Source organism: Cuculus canorus, chromosome 1 (assembly GCF_017976375.1).
Source record: "Cuculus canorus isolate bCucCan1 chromosome 1, bCucCan1.pri, whole genome shotgun sequence".
Lineage (NCBI taxonomy): Eukaryota > Metazoa > Chordata > Aves > Cuculiformes > Cuculidae > Cuculus > Cuculus canorus.
The window spans coordinates 143,226,402-143,254,367 of record NC_071401.1 but is presented as its reverse complement, the minus strand read 5'-3'; the positions used below and the strand labels follow the sequence as shown (position 1 = coordinate 143,254,367).

Genomic DNA, 27,966 nt, shown 5'->3' with positions numbered 1-27,966 from the left:
ATTCTCAGGGGAAAAAAATGTTGATGGCCTGTCTGCAAGACTCTGAAACTTTAATTCAGTATTTACTGTAAGCCTGCATTTGCAATTTTTTTTATTTTGTTGAGAGATAAATATGGTCTTAATCTAGCAATAGACAGTAATGCTGTGATGAACTTACAGAGGTTGACTTACATTTTTCTGTTCTTTCAGTTGCTGCATCTCCACTACATGGTCCTGGAATGAATCTCTCCCACTCAGCATCGTCACTTAGTTTGCAGCAAGCCTTCTCTGAGATGAATCATGCTCAAATGACAGAAGGACCTAGTACAGCTCCTCCAGTGTTCAATCAAACAGTACCACCATTTCCACCTGCACTTGCTACCATGGCAGGCAGTGGTGCACCCCCTGCATCTGTGGCCACTTCTTCAATGTCTGTTCCCTCCAGCACAGGTGTTTCTCTTCCAGGATCTGTTACTTTGCCTTCAGAAGGTGCAGCTGTTGGAGTTGCACCAAGTGCAAGTGTGCCAAGCTCTGTTTCTCCACCTCCAGCCTCAGAGTCTGGACAGCAGTTGACTGGTGTCTCTTCTAGTGTGAGCGCCCCTGCTTCATTCTCCTTACCTACCGCATCCCAGCCTGCTCAACCAGTAACTGGAGACATTGCCCCCAGTATTAGCACACCGTCATCTTTGGCACTGCCATCTACCCAGGTTCCTGGTGTCACTGGTCTTGGTGTCGTTGCACCAGCTGTGACATCTCAGTCTGCTCCTCAGATTGTAAGTAGTATGGCAGCACCACAGACAGCAGTCGCCCTGTCTCTGGCTCAGAATGTGGCTTTGCAGCTTCCTCAGCTTAGTAGCAGTGGCTCTGTCTCCAATCTGTCAGAAACAACAGTTGTAAGTGCTCAGCAGTCACTACCTGAGAGTGGGCAGTCTGTGGATACATCACAGCTCTGCAATACGGCTGGCTTATCTCTTCCAATCTCCGCACCTTTATCATCCTCAGTAGCAACAAGCATATGTGGTTCAGTCGCTCAGCCAGTGATGCATCCCTTACTTGTCCCGTCAGGAATTACATCAACGCCTGTCCTACCCCAGATTCCGGGTGCAACGCCCATGTTACCCCAGGTTCCCTTACCTGGTGTCTTACCACAACCAGTTACTAACTTGCCTGCAGTACAGCAAACTTTGATACACAGCCAGCCTCAACCAGCTCCATTACCCAACCAGCCTCATATTCACTGTCTGGAGGCTGATGCTGATGCTCAGTCTAAAGCTCCTGGAATTGATGATATAAAGACCCTGGAAGAAAAGCTACGGTCTCTCTTCAGTGAACATGGTAATGTAGGAACAGTGCATCCATCAGTATCTCTGGAGACATCATTGGTAATGGAAACTACAGTTATTCCTGGGATACCGACCACTGCTGTTGCACCAACTAAACCCCTGACGTCCATTAGCACTTGTATACCTCCAAGCAGTTTGCCTCTTGGACCAACTGGCTTGCCAGTGCTGACACCAGTTGCCACTCCTGGGCAAGTGATCACCCCGGTCAGCTATATTTCGGCATCGAGCAGCGTTGCAACAGCAGTAGTGAAACCAGGGACCTCTCCTTCAAAGCCCCCTCTTAGCAGGGTACCGGTAAGAAATGCAACATTTCTGTGAATATTCAAGTAATCTATAGGCAGGAGCCTGCTTGAGCAAAATCCCTTTGATAAAGCAGAATATTTATTTAGGCAGAGGTGTCTTCATTTAATGTAATATTGAATGTTTTATGCTCTGGTTGTTTTCATATGTCCCAAGAGGGGTTTTATCTGTGTGGAGGGGAAAAAAAAGTCTGGTTCTATATTGTACATCTGTGAGAGCACTTTAGTATTGCTGTTAACATCTACTCCTAAACTACAAGGAGTGAAGCAAGCGGGGTTTGGATTTTTGTGGGTTGTTTTGTTGTTGTTTTTTTTCAAATAGAATTCGAAAGCCTTGATTTTAAATAGTGTTTTATTTTGTACATGATTGCTAGAATGAGATGGGATGTATGTATGTTTCCCAAAGTAGTCAGGATAGCATAGCTTTGCTTCTTATTGTTTGCTTGTTCCTTGAAGGCAAGGATGTACCTAACTGAAGTATTCTTTCTTTTTAAGTCCTCTGCTGCTTATGCGGTGCCTGGATACTCTCTTTCTTCCAAATGTTAAATTGGTGAAAGCAGAATTTGAGAAGTTTTAAAGATACTTGGATATACGAGAACATATGTTTTTTGTTTTATTTAGTGAATTGTGATTCTTCAAACAAACATTCTTTCATAGAGATAGTCATGAGCTAAAGTAACAACTTGAGTTGTGTTATCTGCTCACTTAACTAGAAGTATGAATATGTGAAATTACACTACTTAATCTCTTTTAAATGGCTCCCTGTGTAGGAAGACAGCGCATTTCAATATTTTAGCTCTTTCCTTTTCAAAATTAAATGGAAAGAGGTTGAAAAAACTTTCAGTTGTTTAACAAACCAAAAAGCTTAACACCCTAGTCTTTGTTTCTGTAATGTTCTTTTCCACTCATCAAGTTGTCTTTAGCCTGCCTTGCTGTTAACCACTTCCAGGCCGTTTGAATTGGCCTCAATTGTATTGGCAGCTCATGATTTCATGTGGGTAGATGAAGTGCTCAGGGATATGGTTTAGTAGTGGACAGTTACGGTTGGACTCGATAATCTCAAAGGTCTTTTCCAATCAGACAATTCTGTGATTCTATGAATTGAGCTACTGGTCGTAGTGGCTCTGTTCCTTACAAGTCTTTCCCTTGTACTCTTTGTATTCAAACAAAGTAGAAAATTTTTGCAATGAAGGAACCGGAATATGTGCCAAGAAAGTTGAGAAGGCTCAGAGGTACTTGTTTATATTGAATGAAGTTGAGAATTAAAGAAGAGAAGTTAGAAAGTAATAAAAGCTGGTATTGGTTCAGGAGAAACTGGAGCACTTAGAAACCTGCTAATTAGAAAACCAGTAATTACGAAGGCTTGAGTTTAAAGGTAATAAATGTTTGGGGGTTTTGATTCAGTTGTGTAAAAACTACCTACTCTCTGAAGTTTTCACTTATAAATTAGTTTGGTTTTTTCGAAAGGTTTATTTTAGTTTCACTTCCTGTGGCTTTGAGCTTTAAGGACTTCACTGCTTTAGTTTTCTGGGATTTACTAAACTATGTGTATTTTACTTCGTGTACGGCCAGCCTGTTAAAATAGACAGTTAAATGTGTTTTGACTTGTTTCATTTAAACTATTTTGCCTGTTATTTATAAACTAAATCATAGCTTACCACAGCTTAAAAATTCGTCATGCGTCAGAACAGGTAACCCACGTGTATGTTCCTAGTGCATATAAAAGCTGAATAATGCAACTCGGCATAGTTCCTGCTGAAACACTTTTGGGAGGATAGATAACTATGGAGTGATCTTCACAGGCAGTTATTAGTTAGGCTGTCGTAATATAACTGCAAGCTAGAACTGGTTCTGCTTGTTGAGGACTGGAGTAGAGTTTGGGCCAGTTACCCGTATCCAGCAGTGCTCACTGTCATCATACAAAGGAAGCCAGCTGACCAACGCTATAACTTATAAGGCTGTCATGAGTTTCTCACTTCAAAGTCACAGTCAAGCCTCGGGATTACAGCTGAGAAGAATAATTGCAGATTATGTAATGGTTCGCTTAATTCCTAGAACTTCCCAATTCCCTAACTATGGAAATAACTAACTGGAATGTGCTATCTGACCTGGTGGGGAGGCTTTGATGCCTCCTTCTAACCTTTCCAGTCTCTCTAACCTCTTCCACATAACCTGGATGACTTCCCCCTATCCGGTTGCATGGCCTGGTCATCTTCTGTGGGTCATCAACACTCATCAGATTCAAAAAAGGGGGGGTGAATCAAGAGATCTGCTTCTCAACAAATGGAGCCATTCTCAGGCCTGACAATTCTTGTTCTCAAGTCATGTTTCTTGGAACAATTTGCCAGAAGCACCTAGCTTGCTGTTGCTAATGGGCAGTTAACAAAAATCTGTTGGAGATTCAATGCATTCTTGCACCCTTTTATAAATTCAGCTTCTTGGAAGCTTAATTGCTTTTTGGAAGAATTATTTTACCATTTCTCACAGATTTGAAAATAAGACCCCAGCATGCTTTACTTCTGACCCAGCAGCTTGTTTAAACTGGAAATTGTGGCTGCTGAAAGGTGATCTGGACTAATAAGTAAACCAAATGAAAGAAACAACTTCCCCAACTTTGTTCAAAAAATTCCTAAAAATTCTATACTAACTCACCAGGAAGGAAGTCTCTGCAGGGAAAAAAAGTTGATGTTTCTATTGTATGACGTGACTGACTGTAGCTTGGTATCTGATCTGTTGTTCCTTGTTTGATGGACTCGCGTTTCCTCTTCGTTATCCGTAGGTGCTACCAGTAGGTTCTGAACTTCCAGCTGGCACTCCATCCAGTGAGCCGCTGCCACCTTTTCCAGGACCTTCACTAACTCAGGTGCTACATGACTCGGCAGATTTTATCTGCTTCTTTTCCTTTCAAAGAGCATGTTTCAATTAAACTCTCCATTGCATGTTATTAATGTCTGTTTTCTTTTCTTTTGACCGAGTAACCCCCTTTGTGCAACTGTAGCAGTAGTCACTTCAGCACTGGATATGTAGCGTGCCTTTGAAATGCTGCACCCAGTGTCTGAAGTACAGGAACAATTAATCAGGCTTGGGGTTTTTTAGTGTGTTAACCTGAACTTTAGGGGATATTGTTAAAACATAACACAGGTGAGTGTATGCATAAACCTTGAACGTGTTTTCTTCTTGAAAAGTAGCAAAATAATCGCTCTTTAGAGAAGCAGTATATCCTGCAATTAAACGTTAATGAAAACGCAAAGTTGCTAGCTTTGTGAATTGCTGGTTTGGTGTTTCGCAGTTACTACTATAGTTTGATGTCACTAGGCTTTCAGATTTGAAAACGGTATGTGAAGCTCCTGGTCATAAAACATTAGCTCAAATGCAACAGCGGCTCCCTTTGCTCGGATTCTGCCCTTTTATGAAATAGCTTGGCTATTTTGTATGTAAATTAGACAGGCGACCAGCTCAAGATCACAAAGATTGAATCTGTCTTCACTTCGGTTAAAAAATGAAAAAAACCCTGTAACTGAAAGAACTGATTAAGACAAAACTGTCTTCTGGATCTTCTAAATGATGTGTGTTGAGATTTGACATAGGAATGCTATACTTCAATATGCAAAGAGAAGGTGGAAAAATAACCCAACAAACTCCACAAGACTGAGGTGGAGTTGTGCTGCTTTTGAAGGAAGTGTCTGAATACCTTCTATACAAAGGTAGCTTTATATAGAATTGTATTGAAGTCCACTTGGCACAGAATTATCGTCTCGATTTTTATATTCAAACCTGTAAAGGTGATATGATTCAGTCTGGTACCTGGTGGTACCTGTTTAAGGATTGGAGCAATTTTGTCTTCAACCTAGTGCTGTCTGTGTTCCTGTGGCTTAAGTCGACAGTGAATAGTCTTAGAATACCTGTACAAAAGCTACATTTGAATTAGTCTGTCCTTTTATAGAAAGGAATTATTCACTTCAGTCTTAACTATAATTTCAAAGTAAATCAAATAGAAGTAGCTACAGTATGAAAATCTATAAATTATTTATTAGCATTATGCCTTGTTTTCTTTATTTCTTGACCACTAGGAATTTTAACGCAGACTGAGCTAACCTTGATAAAGTCTTCTCCATAACACTCTCAGCTCTCATCTCTTGCAATGGAGCTCTTGAATTCAAATTTCATCTGTGGAAGAGAGTTTAAAATAAAGTATAAAGGTCATTTTTGTTCTTTGCAAGCTGTTCCTTTTCTGGGATATAGAACAGTTTGAGAAAACTTCTATGTGAAAAGATTTAAGCTGACTGTCACACAAAGGAATAGTGTTACATCCAAAACTGTAAAAAACAGTGCTGTAGCTAAAACTGTGCTACAGCTAAAACTGTAAAAAACAGAATTATATGGATTAGGGTACTAATTTTCCAAGTTATGGTTCTCACATTTTAAAGATGAAATTGCAAGTTTTATTCAAATAGTCTTACCTGGTCCTATGGATGTGAGTAGAGTTGAGTAACAGGGCATGTTAGCTGCTTTCCTTTAGTTCTATGTTGGTCATGACATTAATAGCCCCTTTTTAACTTTTCCAGCTTTTTTCCTTTAGTGTTCTCTGTGTAGAAGCTCTGTCTTTATTCAACATTTTGTCTGATTCTCCCAGTGAATGTCATTATTTTGTGATCTCTTAAGAATCTCTCTTAGACTACGTTTCCATAGAGTATGTCCTGGAGGTTAGAAAGGAAACAGTCTAGTGGACCTAAGTTACAAAGTTGGTATCTATCTCACTCTCTATATTCCTGTTCCTACCAACTTCTTGGTCTTTATGTGATGGAGCAAATGCAAATCAGTGACCTTAATCAAGGAGACCTCACAGATGGCCTCTGTGTCCAGAACTATTTCGTGGTTGTCTTTTCATTTTAATGAAAGGATGCTTAAATCTTTTGTAAGCAATGAAAATCAGTCCACTACTTGGAAAGTATTATTTTGTGCTCTTTATGTAAGTATATGAAAGTGAATGTATGGTTCTTGAAACCTGTCATGGAAAGGAGTGCTGCTGTATTTGTTTTTATGCTGCTTCTTTCTAGCAAGTTGAATGAGGACCATATTCCTGCCCTCTGAGTAATCAGGAGATGGGTGTCTACAGCCTCCAGACTGAGCAAGAAGCTGAATGGCTTATGTAGAGCTGTAAGATGGTAGTGTTAGCAAGCAATACTTTTTTTGCTCCAGCTTCTGGAGGCAGAAGCTGGTTTAAGCCTTTCAGCCAATTCTTTCTGAAGCATGTTTTGCTGGAGAGGAGTCAACAACAATTTGGTGATAATTCTTATCTGCATTCTTATCGTCAGCAAATGGTTTTGGAGGCAGATGGTTAAAATTAGTCACACTAAATTCATTTAAGTCCTTTTTATTGTTGTTGCTTGGATCTGGGTGTATTTGTAATATTTTCCCAAAACTCATGGCACTTTTAGCCACTTACGTGACTCAAGCCACTGTGCCACTGCAAAAGGCTCCTTCCTGTTTGTCGTAGATGTTTCTGGTAGGATTTATGGTATGGAAAAAGCATAAATATAGATCACTTCTTGTCCTTTGCAAACAGCTTACCTAATTTCACTTCCCATTTGAGCTCTAAAGCCTGTCTAGGAGTGAGGCAAAATTGGAGGAGACCAACTGGATCAAATCTAATTGACTATTAAGAGCATTTGTTGCAATCACATAAAACTATCTGGAAAATTACTGGCTTGTCTTAAAGTAGACTTGTCTTCCTTACTGCTTCTGTCACTAGCTCATTACCCAACTTTTGTTTTTTTCCTTTCCTTAGTACCCAAATCCTAATTTGCAGACAAAGTACATGTCGTCTCAAGGCCAGTTTTGGATAGTTTGTTCTTTTAGTCTTAAATACCTGTTCTATTTATTCCTTAATTGGTTTTCAAAATGTGTTTAGATTAATTTTGCAAGCTTCATTTTGGTACCCTTCTTCCTTAGGGAAATTTTTATTTCCTGGTCATTCTGTTATTTCAGCTCTCTGTTTACTTGAAACAAGTATCTTCTTCTAAGCATAAGGGATGAGAATTGTACAGTATTTCAGGTGAAATATCCTCTGTAGTTTACAGTATTGTTGAATTAAATTAGCTCATTGGTCTGCTAAGCATTTGGGTTTCTAAATGGAGTGATAGAAGTTTGCATCTTCTAGTGCTCTTTTGTATTTTTTTATTTGGATGGAGTTGATACGGGGTTTATTGTCATTAGGATTTTTGGTTGTGTTCTGAAATCCGAAATTTGGAAGAGTATCATCCTGGCAACCTGTTGAAAGCGTTTTTGTGCTGTTGTGTACCTCTAACTTTCAATTTCTTTTAAGTGGATGGTAATGTTTTTATGTTGCTGTGACCTCAGCTTCAGTTCTAAAATCAGTTCTAGCTTTTTGGGAAGATTAATGATGCTAAAGTTTAGATGGAAATTTCTACTCCATAGAGTCAGAATTGCCACTTAGTGATATCTGCCAATGCTTTCTTCTTCCATGTGTATTTTATGGGTCTGACCCTAATGAGTAATTTTGAACCTGAACTTTTTCTTATCGTTAAGATATTTTTTAGGTTATCCTTCTTGTCTTCCCCTCCCCAGTTCAGTTGGCCAAGTTAGAAAAACATCTTGGATGCCAACTCAGATGGCGGAAATCTAAGTAATAAGCATACTTTAGAGAGATTCTGCCCTTTTCCCTTCCTCAAGTCAGTCCATTCAGAGAGCTCCTTTGAGGGAACTTGTAAATGTGTTGTGTTTGGCTTTTGTTTTTGTTTTTTAAACTTGTGTTATTCTCAATCTTGCTTTATCCATGTTTGCTTTTGTAATCGTGGGCATCTTTTTGAATTTTTCTGATTTCTTTTTTTTCTCCCTCCTAATTTACTTTCTTCAAGATTTTAGATAATCCATAATACAAATTGCCTCTGTTATCCTCCAATCAAAAATGTGTAACTTGCAGGCTTGCATCATCTTTTTCCAGTCTTAAGAACCGAGCATTCAAGCTTCATGCTAACTTCAGGAAAAACAAAAGTTACCATTAATGCTGCTTTTCTGTTTTTCAAATGCGTTGCTTAAATTGCTTCCAGTCTTACTGTGCTATATGTGTTAAATTTAAACGTATGGGAAGGGTACATGACAAATACAGAACTACTGACTACTTTAAATTTTAGTGTTAAATATACTTGTTTCTCAAACGTGATGCATTTCTCCTGAGCTGAGACAGGTGTTTACTTTTTCCTTTCTCAGTCTCAACAGCCACTGGAAGATCTGGATGCTAAGCTGAGAAGAACCCTTAGTCCAGAGACTGTTCCAGGGACATCTGCTCCTGCCTGTGTATGTTTACAATGTTGGCAGTTTAGTAGTCTTGAAAAACTTCACTGTTTTCTTAAGGTCGTGCTCTTAGGTCATTGCCTTTTACATCACCACACCAGTTTTTAGACTACTAAAAATAAAAATGAAGAGTCATCTTCCAGTTTGTGGGACTGAGTCAACCAAAATAGGAAAAATTTATGTGTTACGCGTTTCCTGAGGCTGGTTTTGGTACAGGTTTTAGTCTAGCTTTTTGGGTGATGTCATTAATATCACCAAACTAGAAGGGGAAATGACTACGGAATAAGGAGAAGGAGCAGTAAACAAGCATGTGAAATATCAGACTTAATTTGGGAGGGATGTTTTAAGTGTGGATCTGAAATTTTAAGACTATAGTAATAAACTTGGATTCAAATTTAAGATAATGATTGACATAGTGGTCTCCAAATGGCTACTTATGCATTGCTTCTATAAAGCCAAAGGAGGTGTTCTTCTGTAAGCCTTGGGGGTTGTAAGGCATGCAAGATCTCTAGCTGATGTTGTTGGCTTTGGGGGTGAAAAACTCTTGTATTCATCTCATTAGGGGTCATACTTTGACCCTGGTGAAATGAAAGATGATGTAATATGCAGTATGGTGGGTTTGTTGTAATTCAATCAGATTGCTGATTCTTCTAATTTAATTTTTTTTTGTTATCCCCTTTGAACCTGTAGTCTGTCCCCTCAGTAGCATCTACAACGGTTACCGGACTGGTGTCCACAGGAACACAGTCTCTGAAGGATGGTAAGACTGCGTTGATTATTTTAGACGGTGTCTCAGCATGGAGGTATAATCCAAAATTGAACAGGCTAGCAACTTAGGAGAATACAGCCTTTTTCTGTAAGTCATACAATGGCAGTTCCTTAAGGATTGGATTAGTTTTTAGTAGCTAGGCTGAAATTTTTCACTGTAGGCCAGAAGAAGGGAGTGATACATGCATATTATAGTAACTGGTTTAGTATTTAAAGCTGTCCAAAATGCTAAATTAAGACTTGCAGAGAATCTCCAGTATGCTGCTAAGGATTTAAAAGAATTGTTTTCTGTCTTGTGTCATGTTCTTGGCAACAACAGTAGGGCTTCTCATTTTGCGTCACGGTGCTGTTCTATATGTAGGATACCTTTCCTAACCTAGGAATGTTTCCTTTCTATTTAAATAGAGAAATGAAGGTTGAACTATTAAAAATGTAAGAAAGGTAGTAGGAAGATCAGACTCCCTTCTGCCTGCTTTAGAGCAACTAATGGTTGACTGGATGATGACCAGTTAAAGTCTGAATGATCAATGACTGTCAAATCTAAATGAGTTCAATTGCTGGCGGTAAAGGAGGAACCCAACAGTTTAGTCTGAGGCTTTTCTGTCAGTATTCTCCTGATTGTTCTAATTATAAAAATCTTCCTTCATGAACAAAACTGTTAATATGGTACTAAAATTATTTCTGAACTCTCTAGTAAACACTGTTTAACTTGCACGTGCCATTGAAGTTCAGTGACAAACACTCAAAAGTTATTAAAATCAGTAGGAGAATAAAATATTCTCATTTTGGTATGTCAGTAGTAAACTATAGTGTAGAACTCATTTGTCTGCTAGAAAATGAGTTGGGTTTTATCTGCTAAAGTTTAGAAGGTGAAAGTAAACAAACTGGGAAGTTAGTTATTAAACACAGCAAGGTGTCCAACAGAACTGATTTGAAAATAGAAAGTAATTTCTCAGCTTTGTAACCCTATGCTACCAGTGCATACCGCAATAAAATAAGGAGCTGATACCTAAGAACGCAGCTTTGAAATCTTCAGGTAGACTGCTTTAAGTAAATGTGGTTTAAGCATTTCTTCAGCTTGCCACTTTTCTGTTACTAAATAGTCCCCAGCATTTATGAAATTTAGGTAGTTAGTGTGGGTATTGATCTAAAGCTTTTTCTTACATAAATTTCGGTTCTAGTTTTCATTCTTTGGCTATTTCACATCCCTGTTTGAAAGCGGTGTGCTTTGTTGTTTTTTAGCAATTAATACTGTGCAGTGAAACTTTATAGAAAGATACCTTATGTTTTGATGCTTTATATGGGAAAGTTGAAAAAAAAAAATAGGGTTCCACGAATCCAAAAGCCTTTTAGGAGTTAACTGATAGTTGAATTTGAAGTGGTTAAATAGAAATGATTTGAGTTCAAATAACTTGTTGCTCATTTCCTCCTTAATCCCGTTCTCCTTTTCCTTAGCTTCAGCATCATGTGGTGCAGAGAGCGGTGCTACGGCTACCACAGCAGGAGCTGGTGTTCTTAAGATGGGACGGTTTCAGGTAGGAGATGTTAAACTGATTTGGTTGTTGATACAGGATCTTTGAGGAGCCTCCTGCATAGTTCTGGCTCCATGTGCCTCATGGTGGGCTTTTCTGTTGGGAGAAAAGGTCCCTGTTGAGCTTGTGAATGCAGTTTTTTGGGCAGATGATGTTTTCATTCGTGGCAGATTGCATGAGATTGTGCAGGTCTAGAATTGTGAATACAGCATTTCATCATGTCAAACCATAGCTGTGTAACTGTTGGCCTTGGTCTTTAATGTTAGCTCCTTTTTGGCTAACAGTGCTCAGATGTTCGCTGCCTTACATCCTGTTTGTGAAGGAAGTGTCTTCTGAATCTGCTGTGTTTCTTAGAGTTAATCGTCCAGGTTGCTGAGAAGAACTATTCCATGTGGCGGTGTGTTGTTTGGAGGGAAGCAGTAGTTTGCTTTGTGACATACCAAAGAAATGAGTTATTTTCCCCTCTTGCATCTTACTGTTAAGGTAAATAAAAGCATTGTGTTAAGGAAGAACTAAGAAAGTCTGCATGATTGCATTTCTATTCTAGGTATCTGTGGCAGTGGATGATGTGCTAAAAGAGGGTGACAAACCTGAAACTAAGCCGTTGCAATTTGACACCACCTCCACTGATTCTTCATCTCTTTCTGGCAGTAGCCCAGAGAGTACACTGGTAAAGCAGGCTGGCAGTCGGAAAAGCGAGGCTGTAGCTGACTCTTCCTTGGATGTGGTAGATGGCATGCCTCGGACAGTCCCTGTGCTGCAATTACCAGTAGATGTTGTTCAGCCTACTAAGGTTGGGCGCTTTCAGGTGACAACAACAACGGATCAAGTGGGGCGCTTTTCGGTGTCAAAGACTCAGGATGAGATCAGCTGTGCAGAGAAAGAGCCAATGACTCTTCCTCTCTCTGTGGACTTGGAACAAGTTGCTTCTTCAGCCGCAGCTCCAAAGAAAGAGTTGGAGTCAAGGCAGTCGCCGCATATGAACGGTCCATCCTCTGAACCAGAGGCAACCTTCTTAAGCGGGATGGCTAAGGATTTGGATGATGGCTCAGGGAGCCCAGACTCCCTCCAGCCCATGGGGTCGAAGATCAGCCTCCCTGTTCAGAGCCTTAGCAACTCCTTCAACTCTTCCTACATGAGCAGCGACAATGAGTCGGATATTGAAGATGAAGACTTGAAATCGGAACTCCGTCGGTTACGTGAGAAGTAAGGCTTTTTTCCATGTATGATTGTGTATGAAATATCTGTAACAGGATTAATATGAATTTCATCTGTATTGTACTCTTCGCGAGGAACAAAGTAAATTTCTTTAAAAGACTCGGCCTTTGCTAAGTTTCAGGACACACTGTCAGCGTTTATGTGGGAAGTAAGATTCTTTAGTGGGAAAGTAGTACGTAATTAAAACAAGAAAGGTATATACATGTTTGTGTTTAATTTTCTAAACTGTATCCTTGTATGTCTTTGTATGTGGATTGATTGTTGCACTGTGGGTAAGACTGCAGATAAGCTTTTGCATATCACTGAAGTTTAGTAGTTGGAACTGTAGTGTCTCATTTGAAGATGACACACAGCTTTCTGCATTTCTTATCTATTTCTCATGGTAGTGCTTTTCCCAAAGAATCCTTGTTGACTTAAAAGAAAATTTTTACAAGTCAAGCAACGTGAGCTGCTGTTTATTTATATTGAAAGTTGAACGTTTTTTAGGGCAGTTGGGATTTTAAATCTTGTGTATGTGACTGCTCTGAAAATAAAACCAACTGTGAAAATACAAATGTATAGGTTTTCAGGACTGTAAGTCTCAGAAAATGACTGTTCTACCTATCCCTGTAGCATTTCAATGCTGACTGCATTGGTATTTGACAGTAGTTGTATGTTCTTGTTTGTACTTCCTTTTATCCTGGTTTTATGAGTAAAATATTGGGAACTTTGTGTTGAAATTCAAGCCAGGGTTAGAGCACAATGGAAAATGGCAAGTGTTCTTCCATGTGTGTTCAGTTGTTTGTGGAAAAGATTTATTCCCTCCTTTCTTGAATGTTAATGGGAGTTTGACCGAAGAAGCTGCAGGGGAGAGATTATATGCATGAATGTGTATAGAAATGATTTTTCTAAGTCATACTGTTTTGTAACTTGTTAGGCACCTTAAAGAGATCCAGGAGCTGCAGAGTCGCCAGAAGCAGGAGATTGAGTCACTGTACATGAAATTGGGAAAGGCCCCACCTGCCGTAATTATTCCCCCAGCTGCACCCCTTTCAGGAAGGAGGAGACGACCTACTAAAGGAAAAAGCAGCAAGTCCAGTCGTAGCAGCTCCCAGGGAAATAAAAGCCCTCAGCTATCAGGTAGGAATCTCCTTTATTTTTTGAGTAGATAAACCAACAAGGCATCATCTCTCGTTCTTAGAGTTACATCTGTGTCTTTTTCTCTATCCCTCTCTGTATTGTCTTCTAGGGAGAGTGTGTGTGTGAATGTGTTCCAGTTCCCCCGCTGCTTGCATGACTAGATCATTTGTGAAATTGCTTTTTGCCCATTTAGTAGTCTCACTGGTGACCTTTGCAATCAACGGAAAGATGCTGTTTACATTGTTCTGCAAGAGCAGTTTTAAAGTTGTGATTTGTATTATTTGGAGATTAATCATAGGGCTCTGACTTGGAGGACTGAGTTTTGGCCTTTCTGGACTGAAAATGTAAGTTCACGCTGTGGGGGAAAACTGGTTGTTTTTTTTAAGAGACTCTTATTGCCTGCTGAAACTGGTTTTGCAGAGTAGGGTTGGTCTCTTCAGTCATCTTCAGAGATCTTTTTTTTTTTTCTACTTTAGCACCATTTAAGAATAGTATTGCTGGTGTCCTTACATTTCAGAAACTTCGTAACAGTTGGAGTAATTTTTTTAATGGAGCTGCAATTCTTTTTGTACTTGCAAATTGAGAAACAGCTTCAATTGTCAAGGCTCCCTTCTGAAACCTTTTTCATAAGACCAGTATAAACCAAAAACATTTTTATAATAAACAGAACTCAGAAAAACAGTTCTGTTTGCTGTTTGAATGATGTGGATGTCAGATGCTTGCTGGGCAATTGTAGATGTCTCTCAAATCCTGTAGCACTGGGTAAACAGTATTGGAAGGCCAGCACTGTGAGCAGAAATGTTTGTTACTGTGTACTGCACGTTCGCTTTGGTAATTTCACGTCATGCTGCAATTCCTGTATCCAGTCACCGTGGCTGCTCACTTCTGTTTTGTTATATGATAGGGGAGCTACGTGTGAGCATGTGACAGTGAGCTAGCATGGAGTTGCCTTAAAATTTAAGTAAATAAGACTTTTTTTTTTTTCTAGTCTTACTGCTTTCTTAGAAACTAGAGTAGTTCCCTCTCCCTGCATCCTCATTTCTTGCCTGGATTGTCATGATTGACCAGAGGGTGATCTCCTTTTTTCCCCCCACCGCAGCACTTTTTCCTGTATCAATAGCATAATGACCTCCCTGATCACTTGAGTTACTTGGTAGTGACTTCACTCCCTAGTAAATGTTTCGGTCTCTTTCCTCTGTTTTTTTTTTTTCCTCCTGCCCCTTGGAAAAAAATGGCAGAAGCTTGGAAAATGATGTGGGGAAACTGAAATGTTGAATGCCTTGTTTGCCTTCCTGCTTCCTCTAGGCAATCTGTCAGCTCAAAGTGCACCATCAGTCTTGCCCCCCCAGCAGACTCTTCATCCTCCTGGTGGTGTGCCAGAGACTGGGCAGAACCATTTGTTACAGCCCCTCAAACCTTCACCTTCTAGCGAAAATCTCTACTCTGCCTTTACCAGTGATGGTGCCCTTTCAGTACCAAGCCTTTCGGCACCAGGCCAAGGTAAGACTTGAAATGGATTTGGTGTTGAGTCTTGTACCTTTGTTAGCAGTGAATGAGTGATCAACTTGATGACAATTTTTACTACAGAGTGTAAAGTAGATTGTTAGTCTCCAACCTATTCATGGAGGATGATGAGGAAGGTTTTTGCAGCTAGATTTCTACCTTCTCACATAGGTTATTGAAACCTATGTGAGGTTATTGAAGTAATTAATTCATAGCATGTGGCCCTTTCTGCTCTAATGAAGGCACTAAGGTGAATACAAGAGAGTGCAGTGTGATGAGTGGCAAGCAGTGTTTCACTAACCCAGGATAAATGTATTGGCTGAAAGGAGGAGGAGGTGGAGACAGATGAGAATGGGGGATTCAGAAATGCGAAGTGAGACTGAGAGAGGGAGTAGAGCAGCTTCGGTGTTGACAGGAAGTTGAAATGGTAGGAAATTTCTGAAGACTCAAGAGTCATTTTAGACATCCAAACTCCTTTGGCTATTTCTGTCAGTGGAATTTTTAACAATAAAAGGTAGAACAGGCTCAGAGAATAAAAATGGGCTCATGTTCTGCAATTGTGATTTAAAGTATTATGCTGTAAGGAAGAGTTAGTGTGGGAGAGTGGAATGGTGGGAATAATAAATTGTTCATTTACTCAAGTCACTCGAGTTGTAGATTGTTTGTTATTGGCTTGTATGTTACCAGATAATTACTCAGACACAACTCTGATTTATTTGGTAGGGAGGACTCTGATTTATTTGGTAGGGAGGACAGTCATTAAGGGGATGATAGCTTGATTCCTTAACTTCTCCAGACTTGGCTGTTGTGATTTTTTATTTTTTATTTTTTCCCCTTGAACATGTTTTTGAAAAACATTACCATAGACTGATTGACTACATCAGTTTTGCTGAAAACAGTACAGACAGAAAATTGAAACAGCCTTTTTGGAAGAATTTTCTAAAGGGGTTTCTTAATGAACTGTTCCAAGTATTTTGGAGTTACTTGAATAATTTCCCTGTATCTAGAGTTATGCAGTGCCTTCTATAATTGGATACTTTTGCCAGGATTTGGCTTGCCTAGAGATTGCAACCTTCTTGTTGAATTATGTACTGGAGAGGAGAGTAACCCTGGAAACCTGGCCTAATGTCTGGAGGCGTTGGAGGGAGTCTCTTCACTCTGTATTTTGTCTGCATACTCTTTGGTCCACACTTTGAGGCTTATTTTTGTTTGTCATGTTAATGCATTTCACCCTTCCAACCTCAAGTTGCTAACATCTTGTAGTGGTGTTCTGTCTCTTCTCCTCTCCTTTCTCTGTTCCTCCCGTTTTTGTTTTCTCACAGGCTGTGCGAAGTTTAACTGTGCATCTGAGAGAGTGACCTTCAAGCCTGGTGGCAGGAGGACCCGATTTCTGAGTACGCCCTGCTTGGCTCTTTGTGTGTAACACCTTTACTCCTTCCTTGTCTGTTTTTTGTTTTGTCTTTTCGTTTTTGTTTTTTTTTTTCTTTCTGCTGCTTGGATCTGTTTCATGCAGCCCATTCTCATCTGCCACCTCGCATTCCCTCCCATCTCATGGCTCAGCTGAGCTGCTGTTAGCGCACCTTTAGAAGTTTGGGTTCTCGTGTTAGGTATTCTCTGTTGTTAAACTCATAAAAAGAAGCACTCATTTTCTCTGTGATTTTGGTGGAAGCATTCAGGACAGCTCAGGGAAATGACAAACTGGGGAGGAGTGGGAGTTGTGAGTGCAGGGACATTTTCTTTTGGCCTATTTTAGTAATTAATTATGACTTAGCATATGTTAGCTGACATGAGACTGGAAGGTGAGCTAGTGTTCCTAGTAGAACAGTGAAGAAGATGTGTTTTCCGAATTTTTCCTTTGGCCACCATTCTAACTGGTGGGGGGAGTGTGTTGACTTTCTCCATCCGGCAGTACAATTACTGTGGCAGTTGGATGTGGTTTTACGTGTTCTCAGCAGTAGTGCCGATTGCAGTGCAGAGCATTGATGCCACCTGTAGGCAGTCATATTGACAACTCACGTTTGGTAGCAGATGGATTGCTAAAGAGGGAAGCATTGAGGGTTTTAAAAACACTTGGAGAATGTTTTCAGGCAAACACAAAAGATGCCTATGAATATGCCCAGGTTTAGAAGTTCTTACTGTAAATTGGAGGTACACTAAATTATAGCATCATAGAACGGTTTGGTTTGGAAAGGACCTTAAGGGTCATCCAGTTCCAGCCTCCCTGCCATGAGCAGGGACACGTCACACCAGACCAGGCTGCTCAAATACCCTATCAACCCTCACAAGTTAGTCTTTTTCAAAATTCTTTCATTGGTTCTTACTTTAAGCCAGATTTACAAGAGAGCCTCAAACTTCTGATGTGACTGAATTAACGATACGCTTGTGCCGAGGCTGCTGATGTGATGCTTTTTGTTGGGAATGCTGCAACATCTCCTGCGCTGCTTCTGCAGGCTGCACCCTTTAAATGTTTGACATTTGTTTCCCATCCTCTGGAATGACTTGATGTGAGAAAGCTTTAAGTGCTGTATGGAGACCTTAGGTCGCTGCACCCCATGGCGGTACCACACATCTGTAGCATCTGTCTCGCTGCAGTTGGCGGTAGTGCAGCTGAGCCAGAGAGTTGTGTGCGGGAGCTAGGCCTGGCCTTCTGCAGAGACAGCTGCAATGCAACCAGCTCCAGCCTCTGAGAAGGCACCAAGTCAGAAGGAGGGGACATTTTTTCCTGGCTGTTCGCTTTTGCATTAATACCTCTAGTCACAAATCATAGAATGGTTTGAGTTGGAAGGGACCTTAAAGGTCATCCAGTTCCAACACCCCTGCAGGGACACCTCCCCACCAAATCAGGCTGCTCAAGGCCCCAAGGTTATTGGATTCACGGGGACATAAATACTAATGGTATTTAATTTTTCAAACAGAGCAGCTTTAAATGTATTTGCAAGGTATCTGAATGTGCACTTGTGCACTAACATCTGCAATTTCAAGATTTATTGCTCCTTTCTTTGAACAAGTTAAATTCCAAAGTGAACTCTTTAAAATCGTCTTTAGTCTGACCTGTCCTCTCTTTGGGTTAAGGAAAATAAAGAACAGCCATTCTGTTTCTAGAGTAGACAATATTAAGTGAATGTATGAGAGTGTCATTTATCTGCCAGGCCTTGGCTTGCTGCAAATTGACCATCATCTGGCTATAAGAGTACTTCAGCCTGTTGTATAACCTTTGCTTATGGGACTAGTGCTAAGGGAAGTGGATTCCTTTTGAAGAGAGTGTTGTAGCTGTCCTGTAAAAGCAGGCAATACTTGGCATGGCGCAGCTTGGCCTGGCGTTTGGCTTATTGCAGGTTGCTCGCTTCCTGGAGTCCTGTCCTTGGAATGCTATTTCAGAGAGTTGTGGAGAGTGCCAACTGGAGAAGGTGCTGAGTTAGAATCAGCGGTGTTGAGGAAACAATGTAGTAATTGATGCTTTTAACTGTGCAGCTGGAGAAACAGAGTGGCACAGCTTGGCAGGGGATGTCTGAAATTTTCCACGGATCTGAGAAAAGAGGGTGACAAACTCAAATCATTTGACCCATCAAATAATTTTTTCTGATCTTGTAAACCGGTCAGACTTTGATAGTTGTAAAATACTTCCTCCCTCCTGACAAAAAAAGGAAGGTGGACTTGCTTTTCCATTTGTGATAACAGCTGGTTGTAACAGCAATGTCTCCTGACACTCTGCACTGCCGTTTAGGAATTCTGAAGAATAAATATAGGAGGCTGGGCCTTTTTTTCTATCCGAAAGAGCAAATGATTCAACTGTCAGACCAGTGTGGGTTTTTCCTAAAGTGTCTCTGCTATAAGAGCCCTGCTGTGCTGTGCCCTCTGTTTCTCACCAAGCTTTTTGTATTGTTTGCTGATACTAAACATTTCTCACTGTTTCTCTTATCTTTAACAAATTACTCTCTCTTTGTGCTTCAGGGAAGATGGTGAAAAAAGTCTGTCCTTGCAACCAGCTCTGTAGTAATTATCTTATTTCTGTTATCTCCGATTTCTGATTGTAAAGCTTTTCATCAGCTTTTTCTGGTCACTGAAGCCTTACCTCCCTGACTCTGTCTCCAGCACAGCATCTGTCTGTCTATGTTATGCCCTCAAACGTGTACTCTGTCATTGGTATATTGACTAGTCTGGCTATTGCTCTTGCAGACAAGTGGAGGCAGGCAGAACCTCACCTTCACTATGGAACTCTTTGCTCATCGCTAACGAGAGCTAATTAGGCATCAGGATCAGTTGCTCGCTGTAATGTGCTAGAATTGTACTGTCGAGCAGCTGGTTTGGTTACAGATCTGATGGGGCTTGCCACCTCAGTGATGGATCCAATTGCAGATGCTCCTTCAGTGTTTTAAATGAATAAGAGTAAGCCATCAGAGATCTCATCAGTGTGTCTCCCAAAGCAAGAGATGTTTAGAAAAACCTGTGCTCATATAATTTAAGACTGTTTTAAAGGTGTCTTTTGACTGCTGGTTTATGAGGGGGTGAAATAAAAGAGCAGAATGGAGGTGTTATAGGTAGCAGGCTGGGAGAGAAGCCTGTCTCACTTCAGATCTTTCATGTCAGAGCAGAACTGAGGACGGCTGCTGTGACCGAGCAGGAATGTGAGGGGTTGTTTCCATTGTATGCTACAAATTGAAGCACTTCCTTTTCAGACTCTTCTGGATGGCAGTTTCTGCAGGTGGGACTTTGTCAGAGCTAAGATTTGAAATTCCTGAGAAGTCAGTGTTTAAGTTGACATTATGTATGGGAGCTTTAGTAAATTGTGTAGCTCACCTGTAACGGTGTGGGCTGGTCTGTGACCTGAGATATAGGGGCTTCCTCATGAAATCACGTTTGGAGGCAGAGCTCTCACAGCCTCCTGCCTTTCCCACTCTGAACCAATCCAGGCCCTTTCAAAACACTTAAAACTTTCCTAAATGATCTCAGCCAAATGCACTGTAGTATACATACACCTTGATTAATTCTCTCCCTTCCATGGCCTGAGGAAGCTCGTCAGTGTAGGTGCAGGATCTGATGTGCTTCCTGATTAAAGTGGAAATGTGAAATATCAAAAAGCAGATACTGACCATCATGAAGAGGATGAGAGCAAGTGCGTCAATCCCTGCATGAACCTCACAGTGCAATGTGATTACTGCTAGGCAGATCCCTCGAGTACCTCTTTCTTGCTTTTGCCTCATTTGTCTTTAATTTCACCTTTAACATCATTGCTTTTATTAAATAATTGTATTCTGATTCCTCTCCACATGATGCATGATGAAGGTTCTTGTTATTTCACTGTAGATTTTCCTTGCGACCTTACAGTGTGTTCCTATCATTCTTCATCTGAGCCGCAGCTGCACACCCCGGTGTGGGAACCTTATTCTTTCCTTCCCGTGTGTACTGTTGCATGCGTCTGCCTGCCTGTAACAACTCCTGCCCCACCTGTGGGCGCCCACACTGAGAGCCACTTCCATGCTTGAGCTGGAACTGGTGGGAGGGATACGTATCCTTCCTTCCTCAGCACTACTAGAGGCAGTAACACTTTGCTTATTTGTCCTGCATAGTAAGTACATCACCTTCCTAATTCACTCCTCAATATGAAACATTCCTGCAGGGGTTTGGAGCCAGTTCTTTCTTGGATACAGTGGTTGCAAGGAATGTGGCTGATAGCCAGGGAAAGTGGAACAAATGAAGTAGCTTTCAGGCAAGAGACAGTGACTCTGTCATTTGGCCTTTACAATACAGAGATGATTTTCATTGCTGGTGTTTTTGATCTCTACTTTTAATCAGTTTTCTTATATATATATAAGAAATATACCAGTTATGACAGAAATGTCTGCCATAAACTCAGATTTTCTTGGATTTGCCACTTGCAGCCTTCAGAGTGAGCGAGTAGAAATGTTTGAGAAACATTGAGAACCACGTAGGTGAGGATGGGTGCTTTCAAGGAGCGCTGGGTTTGGCACCACAGCGGCCAAATACTTATTTTGTTGTATTTCATTGGGTTTGTAATAAATGGATTTGTAAAATCTGGATTCATTCCACCTGTACCAAGTCCTTCAGAAGAAGTCTGTTGCCCTAGTGGTTAACCATCACTTCTGCATCTGTAAATGAGGATAATTGGCAGTTCTTTTGGCAATTTAGGAAGCTGACAATTTCTTTGATTCCTGTTACGAGGTCTGCTTTTGAAAAGCTTAAAGTTGAGGGCTGTTGCACGTTTAAATGCGAGGGGGACAGCAAGGCTTTAGAAAACAAATAGGATGATGTTCAGTGAGTTTTCTAGAAGAACCAAAGCCTGGTATTTTTGTGAAGGGCGTTTTGTGTTCTTCCAATCAGCCCCATGAATAGGAAAACTTGTCAAAGGGTATCTGAGGAGCTACTCTTGTTTCTGCCTTCTTTAAGCTGTATGAGTTGTTTGCATCTGAAATGTTTGTTCTTCTGACATAGGAAATCTGAACATAATGGCAAAAAAATGCTTTCACAGGCAAAAAGCAAAATTTAATCCAATGCAGACTTCCCTGCTGGTCCTGGCTGTTTGGTGGATGAAGACAGTGCCATCTGGTTATCCTCAAGAACAGAAGTATGGCAGTGATTGGAAACAACAGTTGCTGTTTCTAACTGTGGCTTTTTTTGTGTAATCTGGTTGAATTTTTCATTTGACAAAGTGGAGATAATTTGCTACAGAGCAGCTGGCAATGCTGATCATACTGCTTAGAGTTCAGCATCCAGCATTGTCCTCCAAATGGAATTGACCTGTGCTGATAGTGGTCGCTCTGCCTATAGGTGTAGGATGAGAGAATGACCTGCCTGTACTGTCATTCAGTGCTGAAACCTAATCTCCTTTTTCCTCTACAAAACCTGTAGGCTGCTGCCATTCCCTTTTTAAGATGACTACTTGTGGCATTTCTTGAAAAGTAAACATATCTATGGAATACCCTTAATCCGAGAAAATACCTGTAGGAGTCCTTGTAGTTCCCACACTTGAGTGTGTCCTGGAACTGAAACTTAGAATTAATCTGCATGGCGTTTTAACTGGCTCTCTGTTGATGTACTGGTTATTAAATTTACGAGAGAGAAATGATCTTTAGCCTAAGTTTTAATTCCAGCTTTTTCTATTTGTAGGGACCAGCAGCACCAACACAGTCGGGGCTACTGTGAGCAGCCAAGCACCCCAGTCTCAGCCTCCTGCTATTGCCTCAAGCCGGAAAGGGACTTTCACAGACGACCTGCACAAGCTGGTAGACAACTGGGCCAGAGATGCCATGAACCTGTCTGGCAAGAAAGTTGGCAAAGGGCATAGCAGCTATGAGGTAAGACATAATTCATGATCATTTATGGTGAGGAACAGTCCTTGTCGTTGCTATCTCATTAGGGTGTTGGACTCAGCTAGAATACAGTCGCCGTGTAGCTTGGACAAATGCTTCAGAAACTCTTGGCTACATCTTGTGTGCAGGATTGTATCACCTGCTGTGGAAGGGAAAAGAGGAGGGCCATGGCGTGTTCTTGTAAACGTCCGTTGGGAACAGCTTGTGGACCGCGGGGTGAACCTGTGGTTTTTAAGCACGTTTGTGTAACTGTTCTCGGGGGTTGGGTTTTCTTTCAGGGCCCTGGAATGGCAAGGAAGTTCTCGGCACCAGGTCAGCTTTGTGTCTCTATGACATCTTCCCTGGGTGCTACACCCATCTCTGCATCATCAGCTACCTCTTTAGGTCCCTTTACAAAGGCGATGTGTCCTCCGCAGCAGTACGGTTATCCAGCAGCGTCCTTTGCCGCTCCGTGGAGTGGGACGGGCGGGCCAGCACAACCACCGCTTGGCCAGTTCCAGCCCGTAGGTGCTGCATCTTTGCAAAGCTTCAACATCAACAATTTGCAAAAATCCATCAGCAACCCTCCAGGCTCAAACCTGCGGACGACTTAGCTGCGCTCGGAGACCGTGCTGGCTTGACCTCGGGACAGGACATGGGGAGGGAGACGGGGCCCTGTATCAACTACTAGTGCTGCAATGAACTGGTAGCTTTGCCAGACTGGGAATGATTTTCTCTTTTCCAACCATTGCTGTCAACTCTCTGTAAAGGGAGTTTTCCCCACACGCTTGGAAGGGGGAGGAGGATGATCAGCATCCGTATGACCGGACAGTGCTTTTGACCGAGAGGTTCCGCTCTTGTTTGGAATGAGAGCTGTGAAGAGAAGTCACGGGGTCAGTTAATGCAGTCTTGCTGTAAATTTTTTCCTCTGGTTTGAGGCTGAATCCACATGTGTTGAGGTGGGAGAGCTGAATCCTAGCATGAGGCTTTAGCATTGCTTCTTACCTCTCCCTGAAGAACCAAGACCAGGAGAAAAGCTGTCCAAATCCCCCTCCTCCTCTCCCTCTCCTCCATCAATTGTGTCTGGCTCCAAAATGATGGGGGCACACGAATGGACTCGCAGTGCAGCCCCTGCTTGATAGGTCATTACTGCTTTAAGTAAGATAATTAACAGCTTCGACTGCAGCATTAGAGCAATTTAAAATGTTTAAAAGATTTTTAAAAGTTCCCTGCGGACATGTACTTACCATCAGTTTTGATGTGGAAACACTGTGATATATAAATGTTGTTGGACAACAGTAGTTTAAAAACGAGTGGAATATAGAGGGTTAAAAGAGCTAAAAAAGAAAAAAAAATGGGAAAAAAAGCTAGCTATATCCTTATACTTATTGGAGACACTTTAACTTTTTCCTTTGTATTTTCATTGTATTAGAGAAATAAATGTGAATGTAAAATTGTATAAATTAATGTACTTGAATACTTGTCTGTTCTCCCAGTACGCTTGCTGGATATTTTAGTGCCTTGGACTTCTCTTGCTTCTGCAGTTTAGCATCGTCTTCCCAGCAGACCCCCAGGCAGACAGAGGGCAAGTTCAGAGAGGGCCGGATTGTTTGTACCTTAGGGACTGGGACACCGGAGTTCCCGTAGTGGTATCGTTACTGCTCGGTGTAGGTGTAGGGAGAGGGAAGTCATGGAGGCGGCAGGTGGGAACTTGTCCAGGCGGGCAGATCTGAAGTTGCTGGTGTGACAGGAGCCAGGTGGGGGTGAGACGGAGCGATGTGGGGGAAGCTAAAACGAGACTGACCAGTATTGGCTACGGAAGCGGGGGGTCTGGATTGGAAATGGAGAGAGGATGGGGAGAATGTGTGTCTTTGGGAAAGGCCCAACTGAAGATGCAGTTTGACTTCACCTGCAAAGCGGTAAAGGTGTTTGGTCAGGATGTGGCTTGAGGGACAGGAGCCGTTGCTCGTTGGCGTGGGCTTGTCTGCTGGGATTGCTTTTCTTACCTTTCTTTTTCTTCTTTTGGGTAAAATCTGTTTAAGCCAGGGACAGACTGTCCTGGCACAACGTCCATTGCCGGCAATGGATGTACTTGAAACAGCCGGCATCAAGAAGTTTCCTCTGTCTTTGCTCTTGGAGGCTTTACAATTTTGTTCACTCTAACAAATTCCAAGGTGGTACCAGGACTGTAACCGTTTCTGTCACCTCCCGGTAACAGTCCCGTTTCTTCCGCTTTGCTCATTTTCCGTTTCCGTATTTAAAAAATACTGTTTTCCTCTTCAAAGTGAAAATAATAGCAGCCAGTATTTGTGTGGTGCTGCAGAAAGCTGGGAAGGATGGGAGTTCTGCTTCCTGCTTCTTGGGAGCAGCTCACCGGGATCCCGGAAGTCAGTGCACCACAGAGATGTTACATGCCTGAATTGTTTTTCCTGGGAGCGCTGTTTCCCCCGTGGGGCCTTAATTAGAAGTTTTTTCTGTCTGCGGATGTTCTCACTCTATTATTTTTACAAAGAAACGCGCAGGGTCCGTTCCTTTCCTGTCACTTTTTTTTGGATGGCAGTTTTGGCAGCAAGGGCAGGTGCGTGGGAGGTGATGCCCGAGGGCGAAAGCTGGTGGCGATGTGGCTCGGCTCCCAGTTCCTTAGGTTTGGGGGTTTGTTCTTTGTAACCGAAGCACGGACTAGAGCTGCGGAAGGAGAGGAGGAGAGGCTCGTGGTGTGTGTGGGGAGAAAGCAGGGGTCCCTGTGGCTGAAGTGAAGCGGAGCAGCTTTGCTTTTCTGTCGGAATGGATGCAGAGATGTTTACTGAACACGCCCAGCGCGAGGGGAGAAGGGGGGATGCCCTGGTAAACGGGAGCAGCAACAAACTTGAGGCAGTAATGAACAATGGGAATATTCCTGGCAGGGGAACAAATCAGCTGGGTGCAGCACATGGTTATTGAATTTTGATCTAATAAGTTTTAGGTCGTTTTTTTCACTTAATGTTATGCAAGAACTGGTTTTATTTGCCATTGATTTCCTCTCCCCTCCTCTCCCCCCCTCCTGTGGATGAATAACTGAAGTCTAGAGGAATAAACTAATGCTACTGAACTGTTAAATTATTTTGTTTAATATTACACTTTGAGTATCTTTTTCCACATAAAATCTGTTTCTGAATTACAAAGCGTTTTCTTTACATTATTTAACAATGTACACTGTTAAAAAAAAAATAAAATGAATTGAAACTCTGGGCTTCCCCGGCTGTGGTTCAGTTGTGTGTTTTGCACTAATTCCAGGCACTGCGCTTCCTGCACGACTGCGCTTCGTGCTGCCATTTGTTACCTTTGTAGAATATTTAACGAAGACATTCAAATAAACTGAACCTGGTTTTGTTGAGCTGTGGGTTTTCTTGTTGAGCAGCAGGTTCCAGCCTCTCTGTTGCCTTCCTGGAACGATTTGACTGTTTCCCAGTTTATCACAGGAAAGTACAAGAAACTCATTTTAATGAGACCCTGAACTTCTCAAAAGCAGCGATCAGTGCTGAGCCTTGGCCCTTTAACAGTCCTGCAACAATAATAATTCATAGAATGAATCCTCTTTGAGAGGAGGGGGCTAAGAGGAAAAGGGGGGAAAAAGGAGGTGGAGGACAGGGAAGCAGCAGCAGGACTGCTCTTAGGGCTGAGGTGGTCTTTACCAAAAGGCTGAGAAATGCGCTCAGTGATGATGTCAGCAACGCTGCAGCTCTCCCTGTTTGAAACACGGGAGGAGATGCAGCAGTGGTTCTGTGATTACCTTTTAGCAATGAAGCCAGAGCAGGGTCTCCTGGAGGGGCTGGGGAAGCCCCTAACCCTCAGTCACAACCCTAACCCTCAAGCCCTCCTCCCCAACCCTAGCCCTATCCCAAAGAGTCCTGCTCTTTTTCTCTTGGGTCCATTTCCCTCCTCTCATCACAGGAATGTGCACCCATAATACTGAGGCAAAGAAACTTTCTAGTGTAGCTCTAAAACAGGAATTCCATCCACAAATTTGCAACTGTACTGGTAGAATGGAAGAGCGGAACTACTTTCCAGGGTCATTCCCAAACAACTGTAGACTTGCAGGAATTATCTGGTATTTCTAAACACTGCTGCTGCATTTCTTTCCATTTTAAGAACAGCTGCTCTCATGAGTCACGCTGCGCAAGGCCTTAAAGGGGAAAAAGTAAGCTCCAAGCTCAAGTTTTACTGCGCTTGTCACAGGGACCAGTGTGGAGAAGGGGCACAGCTCTGCCTGTGCTGTTTCTGTGCAGCCAGGAAAGCTGATGCAGTGCTGTTAGTATGAGGTGCAAAATGTGCTTTGCTGTAGAAGTACAGAGTGGCTTTGAATGTGGCAATTCCAAAGGCCTGGATGTTCCTACCAGGTATCTGATTTCAGCAGCGAGTACGTGACTCAAACATGGCATTTATTTCTGCCCTGAGCTGGGCTGGACGCAGCACTGAATGGGAGAGAAACTGGGGAAAGGTGAAACTATTTTTCTAGATGTAATGTATTGCAGTTAGTTATAGTTTGTCCTTGTTCTTTGTCCTATTGAGGAGGTAAATGGCTAATGGAGGATCTAAGTGGTGAAGGTAAAGTAGGAAGAACAGGCATAAACGCTGACTGCTTCATTTGCATTTACATTCAATGTATTTACATTTAGACTGCTTTAAGAGACTTGACCAGATGGAGCAGTGACGGCAAAGCACAGGAACAAGGTCCCGTTTCAAGGCTGGCATTGATTTCAGGGTTGGACTCATAGTTTGTGTAACTTTTCCCGGTCCAGCTCAACTTCCCGCCCTGCAGGATCATCTGCCTCCTCTCCAGCACAGCCCTGCTGAGAAATACTGCTTAAAAATGCTTTCTTGGATCTTGCTGGAAGGAACAGCTGTTGCTTTGCTCTGAAGGCTAAAATCCACTTCAAGTAGCACGTTGCCCTACCTGAAAGCAACACGAGGCTGTACAGATGTGGTGGTAAATCTCTCCAGCTTCCTCTTCCTAACCAGTCAGAATGTGTTCCCTCATTTCCTGTTTAACAAGCTGAAATGAGTTGTAATGGTTTGAAGGGTGTGACAAACAGCTACAAACGTGGTTTGTTCTTCAAAGTTCATGTTTATTTTTCTATTAAAAAGGGTCTAAAGCTTATTTAAAAACAGAAGTGCAGCTCCTGTTCATTTTAAAAAGGATCCAAGCAAACGCTGTCCGTGATGCCGTGTACAACACCTCGGCAGCAGTCCCGGTGTGCTCCTGCCCCGGTGCTCGGGCACAGCTCACTGATACAGCTAAGGAGCAACGGGCTCCGTCCCTGTTTGTGCAGCAACAGGGCAAACAGCTGGGCTGCACTTCAGCAGCAGACGCTGCCGCAGCTTCACACCCGCAGCCTCACCAAGCTGGAGCCCACAGCTTGCCAGCTTTGTCATCTGACCATAACCCACCCTCGCCCCATTATAATGAGGATCTCTTCTTTCTGTGCTGAAATGTAGCGCTAAAGGAGAAAAAAAAGCTATGGAATGGCACATCATTTTAAAGATTCTATTAATGTTCCCCAGGCAAATTATGTGTTATGTCAGCTTGTGGTACAGCCACAAGTCC

At 42.0% G+C, this 27,966-nt stretch overlaps 1 protein-coding gene across 11 annotated transcripts in view; it reads left to right on the top strand.

Moving 5' to 3' along the window:
- The window catches only part of WNK1 (WNK lysine deficient protein kinase 1), a 103,332-nt gene extending 77,577 nt beyond the window's left edge, over window positions 1-25,755 (top strand). For 6 of the 11 annotated variants that reach the window (XM_054051034.1, XM_054051050.1, XM_054051041.1 and 3 more), the window contains 12 exons: window positions 190-1,616; window positions 4,401-4,484; window positions 8,852-8,938; window positions 9,626-9,695; window positions 11,159-11,238; window positions 11,783-12,441; window positions 13,370-13,572; window positions 14,878-15,072; window positions 16,398-16,490; window positions 19,027-19,068; window positions 22,201-22,388; window positions 22,682-25,755. In XM_054051034.1, coding sequence (XP_053907009.1) covers window positions 190-1,616; window positions 4,401-4,484; window positions 8,852-8,938; window positions 9,626-9,695; window positions 11,159-11,238; window positions 11,783-12,441; window positions 13,370-13,572; window positions 14,878-15,072; window positions 16,398-16,490; window positions 19,027-19,068; window positions 22,201-22,388; window positions 22,682-22,996 — 3,443 coding nt within the window. In that variant the 3' untranslated portion in view covers window positions 22,997-25,755. The remainder of the gene's footprint in view (window positions 1-189; window positions 1,617-4,400; window positions 4,485-8,851; window positions 8,939-9,625; window positions 9,696-11,158; window positions 11,239-11,782; window positions 12,442-13,369; window positions 13,573-14,877; window positions 15,073-16,397; window positions 16,491-19,026; window positions 19,069-22,200; window positions 22,389-22,681) is intronic. The other 5 variants (XM_054050993.1, XM_054051017.1, XM_054051009.1 and 2 more) reach the window with 5 other exon arrangements.
- Window positions 25,756-27,966: the final 2,211 nt, after the last annotated feature.